Here is a 22,766-nt window from a genome sequence, read left to right on the forward strand (position 1 = left end):
CTTACCTTAGTTGACGGATCCGCGTAGGAGCGTGGGATCGCTTCCATTGGAGAATTCATTCCTTTGTCCCACATGATTTTCTGTCTACCTGATTGGAGTCATCTGGTGGTGGTTTATGGACTCTATTAGGCTGGATTCACACCTATCACACCTTTCTCCACACCAGGGAGAAAGCCTTGCATTACTGTGTGGAGTTACAGACAGAAGAACATGAAGTGAGGATTTCTCAGAAGAAATAAGGACATTTAAAAGCAAAATGGAAGGATGAGGTAAGTGAAGGAGGACTGCACTAAGGTAAAGGAAGCTATTTAGGGAACATGTTTTTTACCTTTACAACCCCTTTAAATTTTGGTTACACACTGTGTAGAGGATTAAGCAATAAGGCCAGGCTACCCGTTTGGCATAGGGTAGAAGTCAGATTTTTTTTTCTTTTTTATTTCTTTCTACTGCTGTAGATTTGTAGTGAAACGTGGAAAATGAAAAATAAATAAAATATACTGGACCTTAAAGCGGGAGTTCACCCGAAAAAAAAATTTTAACCTTAGATTAATGCTCATTTTGTCAAGGGGAATCGGGTAGTTTTTTTTAAATCTAAGCAGTACTTACCGTTTTAGAGAGCGATCTTCTCCGTCGCTTCCGGGTATGGTCTTCTGGACTGGGCATTCCTATTTGATTGACAGTCTTCCGACAGGCTTCCGACGGTCGCATCTATCGCGTCACGAGTAGCCGAAAGAAGCCAAACGTCGGTGCGGCTCTATACTGCGCCTGCGCACCGACGTTCGGCTACTTTCGGAAAATCGTGACGCGATGTATGCGACCGTCGGAAGCCTGTCGGAAGACTGTCAATCAAATAGGAACGCCCAGTCCCGCAGCCCATACCCGGAAGCGGCGGAGAAGATCGCTCTCTAAAACGGTAAGTACTGCTTAGATTTTAAAAAAACCACCCGATTCCCCTTGACAAAACGAGCCTCAATCTAAGGTTAAAAATTAACTTTTCGGGTGAACCTCCACTTTAAAAAGTACAGTGCACCAATCATGAAATCTAAACTAAGATTGTAATTATATGCTATTGGGAAGTGATAATAACAAAGTAATATTACATTTTGGGGTTTAAAAAAACAGAGCAGTCTGGTTCAAAAGAGACCGAACAGTGATACTGAATCCAGCAGCCGTATCATTACCCCCCGGGAATTTCAGCAGTATTAAAGGGTACCACACAGCACAGAGCCCAGCAGCTCACTTTGCTGAAACCGTGCCAGCGATAGATAAACTGTCATAGTCCCAGCCTGGCACGTCCATTCTAATTAACAACGGGTGAATTCCTTTCACTGGATCATTCCTGATACAAACACTGCACTGGTCACTACACCCAAAACTGACAATACATGGCTACAACTGGTTAGTACCTGAGATGCATTTCAGCTGCTTCAAGCTTTTGTATTTACATGTACTTGTATGGGGGAACGAAAGCAAATATAGATACACTATAAATCTATACACTAATTTACCAAAAGTATTGGGACGCCTGCATTTACACGCGCGTGAACTTTAATGGTATCCCATTCTAAAGGCCCGTACACACGGTCAGACTTTCGGCCAACAAACTTCAAAATCTGCAAGTTTTCAATTTTGTCCGATCGTGTGTACGCTCCATCGGACCAACTTTTTCGGGTTTCATGGGACAAAAAATTCGGTCTGCAAACGCTCAAACATTACGTCTACAAAAGTCCGATGGTGCCTAGTCCGACCGTGTGTACAGCAAGCCATCGGACTTTGTACAAAGTGCAAATACGCATGCTCAGAACCAATGTTAAAATCAACCAACAATAGCAGAAGTTAACCAAAGGGTGGCGGTAAAGAGCAGAAAAGAGCAGAAAAAACATGTGATGTTGGGAAAGTATAAGAAAAGTTTGCAGAAAAGTCTGAGCGTGTGTATGCTTTAGGTGTGACCGAACAACTCACTTTAGACAAAAATCCAAGGGAAAGTTTGTCCGACCGTGTGTATGGGCCTTTAGTCTGTAGGGTTCAAAAATGAGTTGGCCCTTTGCAGTTATAACAGCTTCAAATGTTCTGGGAAGGCTGTCCATAAGGTTTAGGAGAATGTTTGACCATTCTTAAGCCGCGTACACACGATCAGTCCATACGATGAAACCAGTCTGATGGACAGTTTTCATTGGTTAACCAATGAAGCTGACTGATGGTCCGTCGCGCCTACACACCATCGGTTAAAAAATTGATCGTGTCAGAACGCGGTGACATAAAACACAACGACGTGCTGAAAAAAACGAAGTTCAATGCTTCCAAGCATGCGTCGACTTGATTCTCAGCATGTGTGGATTCACTTTTACTTTTGGGTGGAACTTCACTTTAATAAAGATATCACCAGGAGATTAAAAAAAAACTGGTGAAAGTCAAGGAAGAATTCCAGGCATGGTAATGCCCCTGAAAGTTGCAAATCACTGTAGTAAACACTGTTATTCCATCGATCTCCATTTGCTTCCAAACCCCATGTTGAGCCACTGGCCTGCTGCATTTTGAATTTACTATTACCTTTCTGGGGACAACCCAACATTTGGGAGCCCTCTCACTGCGCTATTGTATTCTGACAGCAGGTGGTTTCCCCACCTTCAGAATACAATGATCACTGCCAGCAGCCGTAGCCGCCGGCAGTGACTGCGATAAAGAAAAACCAGGATGGTTGTATTGAAGTTGATTGGTAGATACAGCCAGCCATAGATTAATCGAAATTTGGACACTTTCTGGTCAACCAACCAAATTTCTGTCAGTCTATGGCTGGCTTAACAGGGGCACAAACAGTTGGATCCCAGTTAGACAGTAATAGTAGCTGATGTGTGTTTGCACATGAAATGATGTCTGTGTTTAAAGTAGAATTTTACTTTCCCAAGCAACAATGACTATTTTTAATCCTTATGCTGCTAGCATTGGTAAATAGATAGGAAAGTATACAATATTTACTTGTGTTAAACCTTTTTTTTTTTTACAATTCTTCAGTCCCTTTCTGGTTTCTTGCCGAGGCAAATGATGTCATACATCCCAGTACTCTTCCAGAGGGGAGGAGGGGTTTTCTCAGCTAAGCACACCATCATGTCTGCATGCCTAAACTAAGGGCAGATGGATTCCAGGAAGTCAATGCTAAATCTGCCCTTATTTAAGATTGCCACAGTCAGAAATGCTAGGGGGTGTTTTTCAAAGTGATTTCCTAGCAAAATAAAGCATGGAGACATGGATGGATGGGTGAGTTTGCTTTTAGATGAATCAAAGTTGGACGGTTTTTGGTCAACCAGACAAATTTCGGTCAGTCTATGGTCGGCTTAATGTAAGGTGACCAGATTTTTTAAATTAAATCCGGGGACATATTTTTTTTATTTTTTACTATTAATGGCGGCAATCAGCGACTCTATGCCCGTCGCCACCCGCCTCACAGCCTGTCAAGTCTCACTCTCCAGGCCCCGGCTACTACTGGGTGAGGTGCGGAGGAAGATCCCTCCACCAGGGAAGACAAGGAGATAGGCAGGCAGGCAGGCGGCTGGCCGGGACTTGAGCCAAGGCAGAAGAACAGAAGTGGAGCGGAATGGGCATGCACCCGAAACTGATAAAATATTCGCTCCGCTCCGACCAGCACATGATAATCAGAAAGAGGCACAGATAATGGAAAAAAATATATTCCCCCCTCCCCCCCAAGCTAGTAGAAGCGGCGGAGTGGAGGTGTGTAATTCAGAATTTCTTTTTAATTCTGCACTGAATGTCTTTGAAATTGCCCCAACCCCTGTTCAATCCAATCCGGGGACAAAACCAGGGACAGACTTGGTCCGGGGACAGTGTCCCCTGTCGAGGAAAACGGTCGTGTGTACGAGGCCTAATGTCTGGTCACCCTAGCTTAATGGGGGCACAGGCAGATCAGACATATGAATCCCAGTTAGACAGTAATAGTAGCTGATGTGTGTTTGCATGTGCAATGATGTCTGTGTTTATAGTGGAATTTCACTTTCTCAATCAACAGTGACTATAGATAGGAAAGTGTATCATATTTACTTGTTCTAAACTTTGTTTTTTACATTTCCTCAGTTACTTCCTGGTTTCTTGCCTAGGCAAGTGATGTCATACATCTCAGGAGTCTTCAGGAGGGGAGGAGGGCTATTCTCAGCTAAGCACACCATCCTGCCTGCAGGCCTGAGCTAAGGGCAGATGGATTCCACAGGAAGTAAATGCTAAATGAACCACCTGCCCTTAATTAAAGCGGGGGTTCACCCTATAAAATAAATAAAAAAAAATTCTTCTAGCCTAAAATTCGGCATTGTAGCGCGAGCTACAGTATGCCGGTCTTAATTTTTTTATCGCCGTACTCACAGTGTAATCGTACATAGTAGATTCCGACTGCCCACGGGGAATGGGCGTTCCAATCCAGACGGAAGGTGATTGACGGCCGGCTCTGGCGCGTCACGCTTCTCCGGAAATAGCCGAAATAGGCTTTGCTCTTCACGGCGCCTGCGCATAGTCTGTGCGCAGGCGCCGTGAAGAGCCGAGACCTACTCCGGCTGTCTTCGGGGAGCGTGACGTGCCAGAGCCGGCCGTCAATCACCCTCCCTCTTGAAAGGAACGCCCATTCCCAGTCAGAATCTTCTATGTACGATTACACTGTGAGTACGGGGATAAAAAAATTAAGACCGGCATACTGTAGCTCGCGCTACTATGCCTAATTGTATGCTAAAAAGTTGTTCTGCAGGGTGAACCACCGCTTTAAGATGGCCAGAGCCAGAAATGCTAGGGGGTTGCTTTTCAAAGTGATTTCTCAGCAAAATAAAGCATGGAGACATAGATGGATGTGTGAGTTTGCTTTGAGTATTACAAATAAATTAAAAAATGTTTTTTGGTTTGCGGCTCTCAGATGCATTGTAGTTCTACTTTGATGCATTTTTCATGTTGACCAATATAAAAACTATTTATGCTTGTTACTAGGGGCTGAAAACAAATGTAAAAGGCATTACATAGGCATTTTTATGCATAATCATTGACTTCTGTAGGCCCCAAAATGCACAAAACAATTACTTTTCAAAAACATGCTGCAATGCAAGGCACTATCTGTAATATTGTCTTTGATGGCATATGTGATTTAGTGCATTTTGGTGTGTGAACGGGGCCTTACAACCTAAATGCTACAAATATACTAAACAAAAGAACATTCAACTGTCTTCCTCATTCTGCAGGAAAAAGAAAAAAGAAAACCAAGAGGTAAAAAAGGGAGCACCAAACTTGCAGGATCTTACTTCCTTTGTAACAAAATTCCATCTGAAAATCCTGCTGCACCTTCTAAATACTGCCTTTCTGATTTAATATCGCTGGCGGTTCTTCTCTAAAGCACTGAGCGCCGCATTGTGGGACAGGCGAGGGGACACATCTACTCTGCACATAAAGTCGACCTGTGTGTATTTGGAGAGCTTTAAAGCTGAACTTTAGTAAAAATGTAAAAGAAAAAAATGCACAATTCCTCCCAATGACACAGACAATGGGGCCTAATGACACCAATAATGGGGTAGAAATCCTCCTAATGACACCAATGATAAGGGGAACAATTCCTCCCAATGACACCAACGATGGGGCATGAATCCTCCTAATGACACCAATGATAAGGGGAAAAATTCCTCCCAATGACACCAATGATGGGGCATAAATCCTCCCAATGTCACCAATGATGGGGGACAATTCATCCCACTGACGCCATTGATGGGGTATTGTTTTTTGCCTCTGACATCGGGACCTTTTCTACTCCCAATGGTCACAGTTTGGCCCCCTTAAAGTCTAAAATATGGTAAACTGGCCCCTTGTTTAGAAAGTTTGAAGACCCCTGTTCTAGGGAATTAGTGGTGCTAATTATCAAAGTTTGACAACAGGGCTGATCCTTCCCTTTCCAGTACAAATGTATTTTAAATGATTCTATAATCCCAGTACGGAGTGGATTATAAGGACCTAAAATTGTTAAAGAAAAACTGTTTTATTTTCCACTAACATTTCCAGAACAGTTACAAGAAACAGTATTTTGTTATTAATAGGTTCTTTTTATAGAAGCCAACAAATCTAGTAAAAGCAAGGGAAACTATTCCTGTACCAAAATACTCCCAGTCTAAAAATATTAGTATGACGCTTCAATAAAAATTTCCTCTGGTTGCAACATATTCAGACAACGCCAAAGTGCTGGAGACAGCCACTCAGATCAAGTGATTGTTAGCCAAGGTCCCATATTTGACCAATGAATACGATTGAGAAGAAACAGTAAAGTATTGCTACAGAATTTGCACCTATAACAACAGGTCGCGGCCCCCTGGGTTTCCCAGCTCCGGCTCACGGACTGGCTATGGTAGACAGAGCGGAAGCAGCAATACAGGGTTAAACACAGGATTGTCAGGAGAACAAGCCAAGGTTGAGGAAACTAGTGGACAGGGATTGTCAGGTCAGGACACACCAAGGTCAGTACATGGAAGTCAGAGATAAACATACAGCAGGGCGTCACACCAGAAGCCTAAACACAAACTTTTCTCTGCAAAGCTGGCTTGCAGTGCACGGGGTTAATTAGTGTTTCCTGTTGAGAGGTTGGGGTGGAGCCATGCTGAGAGCTCATACTTAAATGCTCAGGTATGAGGGCATGCTCTCTAAAGGTGAGTGTCAGGTCACCCGTGGCCAGGTGACAAGTGCACCCCGTTGGGGTCAGGGATGCACCACAGGGTAGTGAACCCTATAGCCAACTGCTGCTAGCAGAGAGAAAGCGTGAACCCAGGATCACCCAGGGCGCGGAGTCTAAGATCCAGTTTTGTGTTCACCAGAGCCTCTAGTGGTGAGGATGGCCTTGGCCGCAACTGGATCCAGGTCGCGACCCCCGAGATCCCCTAGGTCACACTCCGCAGGGAGAGAGGGGAAGCAGCTAGCAGGCCAAACTGTAGTGATGGGTAGGCCGAGGTCAGGGCAACAGGCAGACAAGGGTAACAGTGGAACAGGCAAATGGTCAGGGGCACAGGCAAACCACAGAAGTCAGGAACAAGCCAAAAACAGTACACAGGAAGATGATCGTAGCACACTGCAAACAGGAACTTAGCAAACTACACTATTGAACAGCCCTGCAGTGCAACAGTTAATATAGACTTGCTGGGATTGCCTGGGTGGGGCCATACAGGAAGAGGAAGTGATAAAAAAGGAAACCAGAACAGGGTCAGGCCTCCAATGACCACATGGAGATCAGGTAAGCTGCCAGACTTTATTGCAAATCCATGACACTGAGACACAGACCTGAGAGGTAAGCAGACAGTCAGAGCATAAAACATTACTGCAGATTCATGACACACGTATGCCCTACGCCCCATTAGTAGGCTCTGCTGTGTCACATTTTTCACAGAGCCTGCCCTCTGAACTAATGGTTGAGTTCCTGCACTTATTCTCTGAGAAAAAAAGCCCTCTGTAGAAGGCAGGTTCTGGCCATTCTGTGACCCATCAGTGCCCACTAACAGGACATAGGGAATAGATGTTACAGAATTCAAGGAAGTAAATGTGTGGGGATCTCCACAAAGCAGGTTTACAACCTTCAAGATCATTCAGATAAATAGGAGTAGGCTAGAAATAATTGAAAAACAATGTAGAAAAGAAATATACGATTTTATATTTTAACCATGAATAAACTTTAAAAGCATCTTTTACAGTGTTACTAAGCCCAGGACCCTGAATTCACTATATCTGGTCATCCACGGTACACAACACATAGAAATGCAATTATTTTAGTAAATCTAAACTGCTAAATACCTTTTCTCATCAGCAGTATATAGCAGTCTTGTGACTCCTATCAATGCCTGGTTAAAGCTTGTAGGAGTTTTCATACTGCACTGAGCTGTCCTATCAGGATGCAGGACCCCTGACACTCTGTTTAGACAAAGTTGGTTGGCCCTGTGCTGATCACATGCACAAAAAAAAACTCTAGCAATACACACCAAACTGAGCATGTGCAGCCTGACTCCATTTACTCTGTATTATTTGGACCTTTTTTTGGAGGCAGTGAAAGCAGGGGAGGATCTGTGCATACAGGATAAAACAGCCATTTTTACACAATGCAGAGGATAAACCGCTTAGGTTCAACAGTGAGTATAAGAAGCATGCTTTACTGAATATAAAAACAGATTTTACTGTTGTGGGTTTAGTAACACTTACCAAAAGATGTTTTCCACCTCTCTCCATCTGTATCAAGGAAATGAATTTAGCAAATTATAGAAAGCTCCAACGACATGTGCAATTATGCTATGATTTAAAAACAGAATAAATTCTAGTACTTCTGCATTTCGCAGATATGTCCTTGTACACTTGGCCTACTTGCTAATGCAATAACTGAAAGTAATACAATAATTATTATTAAATTGTATATTCATGTAAATAGTGCAAATGCCTTCTCTAACTTTACTAAAGATTGAAATGGAAAAGTAAATGCCTAATTTATGCCTTAAAGGAGTTCTCCAAGCTAAAACTTTTAACCCCCGCTGTGCCCGGGCTGTAAAACTATACAAAATAAACTTTCACTTACCTGCCTACGATCCCCCGTTGTTCCGATATCGCCGTCCCGTTCTCCGGTCCCGGTCTGTTCCACTTCCTGCGGGTCGGTGACTCACAGTGCGCTCAGCCTATCAGCGGCCGCGACGGGACATTGCTGCGGCCGCTGATAGGCTGAGCGCACTGCGAGTCACCGACCCGCAGGAAGTGGAACAGACCGGGACCGGAGAACGGGACGGCGATATCGGAACAACGGGGGATCGTAGGCAGGTAAGTGAAAGTTTATTTTGTATAGTTTTACAGCCCGGGCACAGCGGGGGTTAAAAGTTTTAGCTTGGAGAACTCCTTTAAAGCGGATCTCCTGCGGCCATTCGTTTTTTTTTTTTGGGGGGGGGGGGGCATTACATTATTTATGGCGTATAAACAGAGGACTCACGCTTCTGCTGTTTAAAGTCATCCGCTGTCCGATTTCGTCTGGAATTAGAACTTATATTTTCTTTGCAGCGCCGTTTCCATTTTGCCTGTGGCCACTGTGAAGCCCACAAGCACTCATTTCCTTGTTCCGAGCAGTGACGTTGACTTCCGGGTTTCCATCTAAACGGGCGGTGTCATGTCACATTCGGCTCTCCTATCACAGATTGCTCCGGAAGTGACGTCCCGTCGCCGCCATCTTGCTACACCGCTTGACCCTTCTCACTCTATCATTACTGTGCAGGAGTGTGGGGAGTAGCAAGATGGCGGCGACGGTACGTCACGTCCGGTGCAATCTGTGATGGGGAGCCTGATGTGACGAACCAGCAGCGTCGCACTTTAGAAAATCCCGCGATAACTCAGAGGAAACCTCTGCAGAAAAGCTCCCAGCAGGCATTACGGGTAAAGGATATGACGCGCTATCCACAGACTACCCGCAAAAGAGAGACAGGAAGCCGAGTGACAGCTGCTGATAACAAAGGTACTGTCACAGAAAAAAAAAAACTTCCGTTCCTTAATGCATTCTAGTCTGCTTTTTGATTAAGATAATGTATTGAAATAGGGTGGAGCTCCGCTTTAATTAAAAGGGTAATCTCCCAAAGGGGAACAGACAGCGAATATTAAACCGAAAAGGGCTCAATCCTTTCCCTACCTTATCCAAAATTATAAAAAATAATGAAAAAAATAAAAAAAAGTTTTGACTATGTATACATTTGAAGTGAAAAAAAATAACGTAACCTGCTACTGACACCACATTTGAGACACCCCCACATCAGTTGACCTATTCAGCTACATGCATGCTCCTAACCCCAGGATTCTTTGATATGCAAATAACCCTCCTGCTACCTTAGTCCATAACCCTGCTGAGCCTCCTCCAATTTCCTATGCTTTGACTAAAGTGTGCCTGAAAGTCACAGGCATTAGCACCGCCAACCATTCAGAACCTCCCTTCTATAGTCAAGACTGGCCTTAAAAAATTACAGATTGCTATTGCTATGTGGCCACTGGCACTTTCCTTTTAGACACCTTATGCAAAATGCTCATAATGTCATGACTTATGTGAGTCTGTAAATTTCACCTTGAGCTGCTGAACTTTGTAAACAGTGGGGTAGATTCACATACCTCCAGATACGCCGCCGTAATTTGAAATCCGCGCCCGCGTAGCGTTACGCCGATTCTCAAAGGCAGTTACGCTGAAAAAATAGGCTTCCTCCACCGACGTAACTTGATTGCGGCGGCGTAGAATTGTGTGCAATATAACTTTGGTCGCTAGGGGCGCTTCCGTTGTTGTCGGCGTAGAATATGCTAATTTCCTAGATACGCCGTTCGTTTTTTACGTCGTTTGCGTTAAGGCTTTTTCGGCATAAAGTTGCTCCTGCTATTAGGAGGCGCAGCCAATGTTAAGTATGGACGTCGTTCTCGCTTCGAAATTTGAATTTTTTACATCGTTTGCGTAAGTCGTTCGTGAATAGGACTGGACGTAATTTACGTTTACGTCGAAACCAATACGTCGTTGCGCCGTACTTGGAAGCAATGCACGCTGGGATATGTACACGGACGGCGCAAAACGTCAATCACGTCAGGTCATCATAAATTTAAATAAAACACGCCCCCTTCCACAGTTGAATTACGCGCGCTTACGCCGGACCCTTTTACGCTACGCCGCCGCAACTTACGGTGCAAGTGCTTTGTGAATACAGCACTTTCTCCTGTAAGTTACGACGGCGTAGCGTAAATACGATACGCTGCTCCGCCTTATCATTGCGCGGACATACGTGAATCTACCCCAGGCTTTTTACAGTAAAGAACGGAAGAAATATGTTTTTGAATATTACGGTATATTTGAATATATTTAAAAAGGCTCCATCTGCCGACTGCCTATGACAATATAATATTCATATGCAATATGTTTCATTTATTTGTTTAGTTGTATTATATAATATAGAAAAGTAAACATATTTATAACATTTTAAATGTTAACCCTAAGATGACCATAATAAATTAAGGAATAAAATATGTAATAAACCACCATATATTGCCTTTATTACTAACAATATTTTGTTACAGTATGTTCATACTATGTATTGATGTTACACAAACACCTTTAAAGTGATTGATGGTGGGATTAGGCCTCCTCCACATGGGCGAAGCAGCAGATTCTTGTGGCTGGCCTTACATGTGCATGCGAACAGCGGCAGCCGCTCAGCCGGAACTAATTAATGACTGGCTGAAGGAAGCCATCACTGTTCACATGTATGCACACATGTAGTGGTTAACTGCGTTTAGAGACAGATGTCCAAGCTTGGTCGCATCTTCCAGTGTCCAGTGGTGCACATCCATCCCTAACTGCTGGTAACAGGGGCGGACTGACCATTGAGTCACTCGGGCACTGCTCGAGGGCCCCATGCCACTAGGGGGCCCCATCAGGGTTGCCAGGCTCAGTAAAACCAGGGACAGTATGTAAAAATCTGTGGTTTTTTTAGATCTGTCCCTGATATGTCCGAAACTGACATGCTTTTAATGGGAATATCCCAAGATTTTAGCTGCCCTGCCTCTGCACTGCCTCCTGGCGTGGTGGCCATCTGTAAGCCCAGGGGCCCCATAATCTTCTATTGCCCGGGGGCCCCATGAGTTGTCAGTCCGCCCCTGACTGGTAACCACTGCTTGTTCCCTTACCAGTGGTGGCTGGTGCTCAATATTTTGAGAGGGGTGGCAAACAAACCTCCCCCCTCACTCACACCGACAACCACCACCCCCCCCCCACCCCCTCACTCACACCTTGCCCCCCCTCCACTCGCACTGCCCCCACCGCTCCCACCACCATCCCTCCCCCCCGCGGGAGATTGACGGGAAGGTGGCCTTACCTTAGGAGATGAGGAGGGGTAAGGCTGTTGCTCTTTGCTCCAGCTGAGGGGAAAGCCAGGGTTTTTCCTCCCGGCCAAACAGACAGGCTCCTCCTCCTGGCTGAACAGGAAATGGGTCCTGAGACTCCCTGGTCAATCGGGTCTCAGGGCCCACTTCCTGATTGGCCGGGGGGGAAGAATTAGGAAGACAATAGCAAATTTTAATTCGCTATTGTCACACAAATGGGTGAGCTCAAGGCACAGCGCTCTGCTTCCCGAGCCCACCCTTTTTTAAAGCCAATTAGAGCCTCAGGCTCTAATCATGTGCTTCCAAAAAAAAAAACATTGAAATCCATGTGTCTGGCCCCCTGCATGGAGATTAGGAGCTGGACGTATGGATTAGGGGAGGTGGCGCCCCTGTGCCCTGTATGGACAGCCCACCACTGGCCCTTACCATTTAAAGCGGAGTTCCACCCAAAAGTGGAACTTTTGATTATTTGTCTCCTCTCCCCCTCCAGTGCCACATTTGGCACCTTTTGGGGGGAGGGGGGACAATATACCTGTCTTTGACAGGTATCCTGTTCCCACTTCCGGGAGCCACGGGGAAGGCTATTGACATCACTTCTCGGCTCCCTTCCCCTTTCGCCTGGCCAGTAGGAGAGAGGAGCCTCGTGCATGCGCAATAGGGTTCCCGCCGTGAAGCCATAAGCATCAGCACCCGACAGCTGATGGAAATATCAGCTGCGGTGCCGACATCGCTGGACTCCAGGACAGGTAAAATAAAGAGAAACTAAAACCTCCTGCAAGCAACATCTTTGAACCGTTTAGAGGAGCAGTGTGTATACCGCTCCTTTACCGCTCCTTCCCATTGAAAACAATGGGACTCCGCGGTAATACCGCAGGCAATGTGCCTTTGCAGAGGCGCATTGCAGGCGGCATTAACCCTTTTTTGGCCGCTAGCGGGGGTTAATACCGCACCGCTAGCGGCCGAATACCGCCGCTATACCGCCACTGCACATACTGCCCCAGTGTAAAAGGGGCCTAATTGCCTGCATGAATGAGACCTAACTTTATTGTCTAAAACTTAAATTTAGTCACTTCCTGTGCAAATAAAAATAAGCTATAGGCAAACACAACTGCAGAGTCCTTTGAGGATAGGATCTAATTTACAATAATGCATTTAAACACATCACAATGCCGCATAATGTGGTTTGAGCCATTAAAGAGGAACTTTAATCTAATTAAAAAGAATTATGTTATAAAGGTCAACGACAGCGATAATGTATTTTGTACACACATATGAATGTGATAGACTTAAAGTGTTACTAAACCCACAACAGTAAAATAAGTCTGTATACGAAGTAAAACATGCTTCTTATACTCGCTGTGGAACCTAAGGGGTTAATCCTCTGCATTGTGTAAAAAGGCTGTTTGGTCCTGTCTTCCCCTTCTTCCAGTGTCCCCAATTCATCTCTGCATAGTACAGAGGGCAGGGGACAAGCTGAACATGCTCAGTTTGATGTGTATTGCTAGAAAGTATTTTTTTTTTTCTTGGGAGAGTTCATGTGATCTACAAAGGGCCAATCAGCACTGTCCAGACAGAAGGTCAGGGCTCCTGCATCCTCTATAGCAGTGGTCATCAACCCTGTCCTCAGGGCCCACTAACAGGCCAGATTTTATGTATTACCTTGGGGGAATGCAGATTAGAATACTGCAATCACTGAGCAGCAAATGATATCACCTGTGATGTATTTCAGTTATCTTGCAAACCTTGCCTGTTAGTGGGCCCTGAGGACAGGGTTGATGACCACTGCTCTATAGGACAGCTAGAGCAGTAGGAATACTCCTCCTACAAGCTTTAACCAGACACTGATAGAAGTCACAAGACTGCTCTAACTGCTGCTGAAAAAAGGTATTTAGCAGTTAGGGGTGCAACGGATCGTCACCGATCCGTGATCCGAACGGGTCACCCCGTTCGGATCGGCACACCCCGCGATCCGCGGAGCGCTCCGGAGCCTAGGAAAGTCCCCGGCTTCGGCCTAGCTCCGGAGCGGCGGCCATCTTGCTCCACCCAGTCTGCTTGCCAGAGCCCAGCGTGACACGCCTCCCCGGGGAGGCGTGTCACGCTGTGCACTGGGCTCTGACAAGCAGACTTGGAGAGGGAATGTCAGTGAAGCACTGGTGTGAGAGGAGGGGAGGGGGGAGAGCACAGTAGCAATTAACAGAGGTGGATTAAAGAGGAAGCAAGTGAGGCTGTTTGGACAGGACTTGCTGTAAAAACATCAAGATTGTACTTTTAACAAGATTATTTACTACTGCATGTTATTTCCCCCCCCCCAGTTCTGACAATGACTATAATATGTGTTTTTTATATATATATATATATATATATATATATATATTTTTTTTTTTGGACCGATAAAAACAGACTTTTTTTTTTGCTGATCCGAGAATGATCCGATCCGTGACTGCTGATCCGAGGATCGATCCGATCCGTGAGTTTTTTGATCCGTTGCACCCCTATTAGCAGTGTATATTTACTAAAACGTTTGCATTTCCATGTTCTGTGTACTGCGGGAGAACAGATATAGTGAATGCAGGGTCCTGGGTTTAGTAACACTTTAATTTAAATAATCCCATCATTATGTTTCACTTTTCCAAACCTTGTTTCTATATACAGTTTGTACTTACATATTTTCAGTAGGTGTTCACATTGCTTGCTACAGAGTCTAAATGGTGTAAACCCATTTGTGCTCTGACCCAAACCTAATATATAATATGGATGAATTCTAAGATATTAGATCTTAGATCCGCTGGACTATAGTTTTTTTTAGTGCAGTTTTATCAGTATGACTTTATACAATTATTTAGATTTTTTTGCATTTTATGTTACATTTATAGTTTTCCATTATTGTTTAGTGCTGCAGTGCACTATAAAGTCACATTTTATTACTACAGAGCCTGCCTGTTGTGCCTGAAGTTTGAGATTTCTCCTATATATATATATCCTATATACAGTAAATGAAAGCTGAACGCCGGGTCAGCATTAAAAACTTGCAATTACTCATACTAGCTTATTATGGATTACTTACCTGAGATCGAAGCCCCTGCAGCGGTCCTGGGTGACCTCCTCTATCTTCGCCATGATACCCGGAGTGACTTCCTTGTATCGTTGCTCCGGCGCTGCAACTGGCCGGAACAGCGATGACGTCACTCCCGTGCATCCGCGTGGGTGCCGCCACTAACGGCATGATCGCCGTTAGAAGCGGCACGCTCAGTGCGCCTGATGTCTACGGCGCGGTTGCTGGTATTTTCTGCAAAAATCTCCTAAACCTTTTAGATTTGGGAGATATTTGTTGCACCTACAGGTATTCCTTAAAGGGTCACTAAAGGAAAAAAACATTTTGCCTAAAATTAATGTCTGCAAGGTAGACAGACAGAATAGTGTAATGATTCTGTTAAAAAACAAGTAAATACCTATTAAATTCCTTCATCTATATCACCTCCGGCATTTTAGTTTCTGTTCTCTCATTCACTTCCTGGTTTGCATCGCTCGTTCATGTAAGAACTACATTTCCCAGTATGCATTGCGGCACGCCCAGTAATTCACACCTCCTTGAAGTCTCTAACACGTAGAGAGCGTCCTGCCACACAGATGTAGTTCCCAGGAGGGGGTGAGCACGTTACTCACCACCGCAGTAAAGCCTCCCATCACGGTGGTCAGTAACAATCAGACAAGCAGGAAGTGAACAGAACAGAGAAGAAATAGAGCAACTTCTGAGCAAAAGCGAACAATGAGGAAGTGAAAAGAGGAATGTCTGCAGGTAAAGGATGCTTATTATGAAAAAAAAATTTTTTCCTTTACAACCCCTTTAATGAAGGCTTACCTGTAGGTTAAAGTGGTTGTAATGGGTTTACAACCACTTTAAAGAGGAGCTCCAGTCTCCCACCGAAAAATTAAAGTCAGCCGCTACAAATACTGTATACTGATGTTTTAATATAAGGACACTTATGCACAAGACACTTTCTGAATAGTCCCACCGGCTTCTGGGACCTTTGATGTGTCCCAAAAGACTGATGGGGGAAAGAGGGGGGCTAACTTTTGCTCAGATGGTCACAGTGATCTCACCGGAAGTGGGAGCAGGTACCTGTCAAAACAAGATACAGCCCCCCTGCCCAAAAAAAAAGTTCCAATTGTGGCAGTGGCAAATAAGTGGAATTTCCCCTCTTGGGTAAGGTTCAATTTTACCTTTTTCTCTAGCAGGTTCTAGCCAGCAGGAAGGATCCTGCTGGTGCTTCAAGCAAAGGCTGGTGTTCAGATAGACCAGTCTGGCCCATTAGTAATCTAGGTATTTGCTCTAGCTCCAGGCTTGGCTAGAAGCCATAGAACAACTCATATAATAATGGCGCTGGACCCCTACTGAACACTTAGGTGCCACAGATCATTTAGGAAATTTTAATTGGTAAAATATGAAAAAAATGTCCAGTACATGTAACCACTGCTGAACACTCAAAGACCGACAACTATGCAATCTATGAACCTATTAATCAATGAATCCAGTTTTAATTCACAATACATCCTAACCATGGCACTACCTGCATAAAGTTTGCATGTTCTCAGCATCTGCATGGGTTTCCCCCGGGTACTCCAGTTTTCTCCCACACTCCAAAGACACATTGGTAGGATAATTGGCTCCTGTCTCCCTAGTATGTGCATGTAAGTGAGTAATGCCCCTGTACACATGGGCTGAATGTCAGGCGGTATTGGCTCATTATGAAATACTTACCTTAGAACGAGGCGTCGGTATCTCTGCCGGTCCACGCCGAGGGGGATTATATTTTCCCTCTGCGTGTCTTCCGGGTATCGCAGCTCCAGCGCTGTGAGTGGCTGGAGCGGGGATGTCGTCACTCCAGCGCATGCGCGCGGGAGACTTCTCTCCAGCAAGGTCCGGCGTCTGCCGGGCTTTCAGCCGAGAATCCCATGTGCGCATGCGCCACTGCAGTCAGCGGCTCATTGCGAGGGGAATATCTCCTAAACCGTAAAGCAGCCGTCACTAAATGGCGGCCCGCGGTCCGAGTCCGGCCCGAGTGACACTTCTGCCCGGACCGCCAGTACAATTACAAAAAAGCAGCGCTGGTTTGCTGGGACCGAGGGTTTCCCCAGCAACCAGTGACGCTGCCAGTGTGCGCCCGCCCCCTGCTCCTCACCGCAGGTCTCAAAAGTTTACCAGCGCGTATGGCCGCGAGTAGGGGCGTGACATCACGTTCCTTCCCCATGCCCCCTGCAGCTCGCGGTCCATTCCTGGCTCTCACGTCACTTGCGTTCCCCGCCCCCTGCTGCTCCTGGTTCCCGGGTCCACTCCTGGCTCTCCTTGCGAGTAGGGGGCGTGACATGACGTGCGCGCCCCGCCCCCTGCTACTCGCCCCCGGCTCCTTATCTTGCAGCATCCGCCCCTCCTGCATTCTAGGTATGTGGCATGTTCATAGTTAGTGATCACTATTAATGGACATGTTTTTTATTGTCAACACTGCTGGGCATACTGTATGTTAATGGACACGCTGATGGGCACTTTTTTATGTTAAGGGGCACTCTTCATAGGCGCATTTTATTTTAAGGGGCAGTGGGGCACGCTGATGGGTATATTTTTAATGTGCACACTGATGGGCATATTTTGTTGTGCCCATCAAGAGTGCCCCTTAACATAAAATATGCCCATCGGCGTACACATTAAAAATATACCCATCAGCGTGCCCCTTAACATAAAAGTTTTGTTGTGCCCATCAGAATGCCCCTTAACATAAAATTTGCCCATCAGAGTGTCCCTTAATATAAAATGTGCCCATGGGCACATTTTATGTTACGGGCACGCTGTTGGACATATTTTATGTTAAGGGGCACTCTGATGGGCAAATTTTATGTTACGGGCACGCTGTTGGACATATTTTATGTTAAGGGGCACTCTGATGGGCAAATTTTATGTTACGGGCACGCTGTTGGACATATTTTATGTTAAGGGGCACTCTGATGGGCACATTTTATGTTACGGGCACGCTGTTGGACATATTTTATGTTAAGGGGCACACTGATGGGCAAATTTTATGTTAAGGATCACGTTTTGTTGTGCCCATCAGGGTGCCCCTTAGCATAAAATGTGCCCATCAGCGTGGCTCTTATTTTATGTTAAGGGGCACTGTTATAGGGACACCTGATGTAAAGGGGCACTGTGATGGGGACACCTGATGTAAAGGGGCGCTGTGATGGAGACACCTGATGTAAAGGGGCACTGTGATGGGGACACCTGATGTTAAGGGGCGCTGTGATATGGACACCTGATGTAAAGGGGCGCTGTGATGGAGACACCTGATGTAAAGGGGCGCTGTGATGGGGACACCTGATGTAAAGGGATGCTGTGATGGGGACACCTGATGTAAAGGGGCGCTGTGATGGGGACACCTGATTTAAAGGGGCACTGTGATGGGGACACCTGATGTAAAGGGGCGCTGTGATGGGGACACCTGATGTAAAGGGGCGCTGTGATGGGGACACCTGATGTAAAGGGGCGCTGTGATGGGGACACCTGATGTAAAGGGGCGCTGTGATGGGGACACCTGATGTAAAAGGGCGCTGTGATGGGGACACCTGATGTAAAGGGGCGCTGTGATGGGGACACCTGATGTAAAGGGGCGCTGTGATGGGGACACCTGATGTAAAGGGATGCTGTGATGGGGACACCTGATGTAAAGGGGCGCTGTGATGGGGACACCTGATTTAAAGGGGCACTGTGATGGGGACACCTGATGTAAAGGGGCGCTGTGATGGGGACACCTGATGTAAAGGGGCGCTGTGATGGGGACACCTGATGTAAAGGGGCGCTGTGATGGGGACACCTGATGTAAAGGGGCGCTGTGATGGGGACACCTGATGTAAAGGGGCGCTGTGATGGGGACACCTGATGTAAAGGGGCGCTGTGATGGGGACACCTGATGTAAAGGGGCGCTGTGATGGGGACACCTGATGTAAAGGGGCACTGTGATGGGGACACCTGATGTAAAGGGGCGCTGTGATGGGGACACCTGATGTAAAGGGGCGCTGTGATGGGGACACCTGATGTAAAGGGGCGCTGTGATGGGGACACCTGATGTAAAGGGGCGCTGTGATGGGGACAAATGGGGGCTTGAGTTTCGGACCTCGGCCCAAAGAAAAGTTTAGTGACCGGACCTCCTTGAATTTTAATTCAGGACCCCTGCCGTAAAGGTTTAGGAGATTTATTTTTTACCTACAGGTAAGCTTTATTATAGGCTTACCTGTAGGTAAAAGTTAAAAATGTACCTATACAAAAAAAACGTGTACCTTTACAACCCCTTTAAGGTAAAACAAAATGGGCCAGATTCACGCAGGGCGGCGTATGTTTCAGCCGGCGTAGCGTATCGTATTTACGCTACGCCGCTGTAAGTCAGAGAGGCAAGTGCTGTATTCACAAAGCACTTGCCTCCTAAGTTACGGCGGCGTAGCATAAATGGGCCGGCCTAAGCATGCCTAATTCAAATGAGGAACAGGGGGGCGTGTTTTATGTTAATGATTCGTGACCCGACGTGATTGACGTTTTTAAGGAACGGCGCATGCGCCGTCCGTGGACATATCCCAGTGGGCATGCGTTGGATGGAATGCCTAAGATACGTCGAACACTGCCTACGACGTGAACGTAACTTACGCACAGCCCTATTTGCGTACGACTTACGCAAACGACGTAAAAAGATAGGCTTGTTCCGACGTCCATACCATGCATGGGCTGCGCCACCTAGGGAGCAGCTTTATCTTTACGCCGGTGTAAGTCTTACGTAAACGGCGTATCTTTACTGCGACGGGCAAGCGTACGTTCGTGAATAGGCGTATCTCGCTGATTTACGCATTCTAGGCGTAAATCAGTGTTCATGCCCCTAGCGGCCGGCGGAACTAGACAGCTAAGATACGACGGCGCAGGCAGTCGTATCTTAGCTACATTTAAGTGTAACTCAATTTGAGAATACACTTAAATGTACGACGGCGCAGATTCCGAGTTACGACGGCATATCTACTGATACGCCGGCTTAACTCTTTGTGAATCTAGCTAAATGTTACTTTACAGACCCCTTTAACCACTTGCCGACCTCCTCATGTACATATACGTCAGCAGAATGGCACGGACAGGCACATGTACGTACCGGTACGTCCTCTGATTGGCGTGGGTCGGGGGTCCGATCGGGACCCCCCCAGGAAAAGGCGGTCGGTAAGCCTCAGGGAGCGATCCGGGACGACGGCGCGGCTATTCGTTTATAGCCGCCCCGTCGCGATCGCTCCCCGGAGCTGAAGAACGAGGAGAGCCGTATATAAACACGGCTTCCCCGTGCTTCACTGTGGCGGCGCATCGATCGAGTGATCCCTTTTATTAGGGAGACTCGATCGATGATGTCAGTCCTACAGCCACACCCCCCTACAGTTGTAAACACACACAAAGTGAACCCTAAATGTTACAGCGCCCCCTGTGTTTAACTCCCAAACTGCAACTGTCATTTTCACAATAAAGAATGCAATTTAAATGCATTTTTTGCTGTGAAAATGACAATGGTCCCAAAAATGTGTCAAAATTGTCCGAAGTGTCCGCCATAATGTCGCAGTCACGAAAAAAATCGCTGATCGCCGCCATTAGTAGTAAAAAAAAAAAAAAAAAAAAAATGCAATAAAACTATCCCCTATTTTGTAAACGCTATAAATTTTGCGCAAACCAACCGATAAACGATTATTGCGATTTTTTTTACCAAAAATAGGTAGAAGAATACGTATCGGCCTAAACTGAGGAAAAAAAATTTTTTATATATGTTTTTGGGGGATATTTATTATAGCAAAAAGTAAAAAATATAGCATTTTTTTCAAAATTGTCGCTCTATTTTTGTTTATAGCGCAAAAAATAAAAACCACAGAGGTGATCAAATACCACCAAAAGAAAGCTCTATTTGTGGGGAAAAAAGGACGCCAATTTTGTTTGGGAGCCACGTCGCACGACCGCGCAATTGTCAGTTAAAACGACGCAGTGCCGAATCGCAAAAAGTGCTCTGGTCTTTTACCAGCAATATGGTCCGGGGGTTAAGTGGTTAATGCATAGAATGCATTAAGGTGAAAAAACGTGTACCTTTACAACCCCTTTAAGGTAAAACAAAATTTTACTTTACAGACCCCTTTAATTGAACAAGCTGAAGTTAGAAGCTGATTGGCTACCATGAACAGCGGCACCAGATTTTGCACTCACCAGTTTTAGTAAATCAACTCCACTGGCTCCCTTTCTGCTACACAAATGTAACATTGTTATGATGCAGTAGAAAACTAGCATCTTCAACTTAGTAGAATGTTAACAATGTTACAAATGACCAAACTGTCACAAGAGGCTCATCTCATAGTGATTTAAACAGTCATATGGCAATGTAGTTGAGCCATTAGAGATACTTTTGGAATTGGTTGTTTTGACATTTTATAAAATATTGACATAAAAATAAACACAAAAACTCAAACATGTTTAGTAGCTTATAAACACACAAGAAGTGACTGTTTATTTGCCCACCATCAGCCTGTAGGCTCCTTTGTGGCATGGACTGGTCCTAGGGGTCTCACTTTGGAATTTGCTGCCACTATATGAATGAACTAATTAATTAGGTTGAACTATCATAGAACTGTCATTAAATTTGAACACTTTTGGAGGTAGAGTAGTACAAATGTAACCGGTGGGAAAGTGACCAATACAAATAAAAAAGCAGTGAAGGAGTTAAACAGATAAGAAAAGTTGCACAAAGTCGCCCCCCCCAGCATGCAGAGATGTACTCACCATTTTGCCAGCGTCCATGTTTCCAGCAGGATGCCACCCAGGCCAGCAGAAGACCTCTTGTTGCAGCTGTACACACACTCCACCTTCAATAGTCCAAATGGTGCTCAGGAGTTAGCAGGGAGCCCAGAGCCACATGATCCCTCTGCCCCCCTCTTCCCCAGGGCCACACCAATACAGGGACAACAAAAGCAACAGTCTGCCTGCGGGGGGGGGGGGGGGGGGGGCAGGGATGCAGATGAGCAGAAACTTGCTTGCACAGTGTTGTTTACTGAAAGCCAACCAGGACAGGGAGAGAGCAAAAGAGGGCACCCAGATCTAATGGTGTGATCAGGCTGGGCACTGTGTTTAGGAATTAGGGGGACCCAACTGCATCAGTAAATCCAGGCAGTGATGAAGAGTGGGGGTGGGCACCAAGTGATGCAGGCAGGGGTGCTCCACAGCCAGCCATACAAAATCCAAGTAGAAGTAAATAGCATCAAATAGAAACTAAGCAGCGATGGGCAGATGAGAGTGAGACAGTTGTACAGAGGGAGTGTTGTAATAGGAAGGAGCACAGACAGATCAGAGAGGGGGCGGAGATGATGGGCTGTACAGATCCATGCATAGACAGATACACACTGTATACAGGGAGCCAACCAGAGAGCATGCACACAGAGCACAGCCGACAAAAGGGATGGATGGAGGGAGGCAGCACCACTGATCCTCGTCTGCTCACACAGCCTGCAAATAGGAGGCCAACTCTCTTCCTGCTGCTAGATAGAGGGGGGGGGGGGGGGCTGAGACATGGGAAGAGGCAGGAACAGCCTACAGAGAAGGGGGCAGAGACAGGGACAGCCTACAGAGAGGGGCAGAGACAGGGACAGCCTACAGAGAAGGGGGCAGAGACAGGGACAGCCTACAGAGAAGGGGGCAGAGACAGGGAGAGCCTACAGAGAAGGGGCAGAGACAGGGACAGCCTACAGAGAGGGGGCAGAGACAGGGACAGCCTAAAGAGAAGGGGGCAGAGACAGGGACAGCCTACAGAGAGGGGGCTGAGACAGGGACAGCCTACAGAGAGGGG

At 46.0% G+C, this 22,766-nt stretch overlaps 1 protein-coding gene across 2 annotated transcripts in view; it reads right to left on the reverse strand.

The window, feature by feature from the left end:
• The window catches only part of HIP1 (huntingtin interacting protein 1), a 190,684-nt gene extending 168,316 nt beyond the window's left edge, over positions 1-22,368 (reverse strand). The window contains exons 1-2 of one of the 2 annotated variants that reach the window (XM_040338492.1): positions 21,707-22,368; positions 8,206-8,232 (exon numbers count right to left, since the gene is read on the reverse strand). In XM_040338492.1, the coding sequence (XP_040194426.1) occupies positions 8,206-8,232; positions 21,707-21,724 (45 nt within the window). In that variant the 5' untranslated portion in view covers positions 21,725-22,368. The remainder of the gene's footprint in view (positions 1-8,205; positions 8,233-21,706) is intronic. The other variant, XM_040338493.1, reaches the window with a different exon arrangement.
• Between the last annotated feature and the right edge of the window lie 398 nt (positions 22,369-22,766).

The sequence above is a fragment of the Rana temporaria genome, chromosome 2, assembly GCF_905171775.1.
Source record: "Rana temporaria chromosome 2, aRanTem1.1, whole genome shotgun sequence".
NCBI classification, from domain to species: Eukaryota; Metazoa; Chordata; class Amphibia; order Anura; family Ranidae; genus Rana; species Rana temporaria.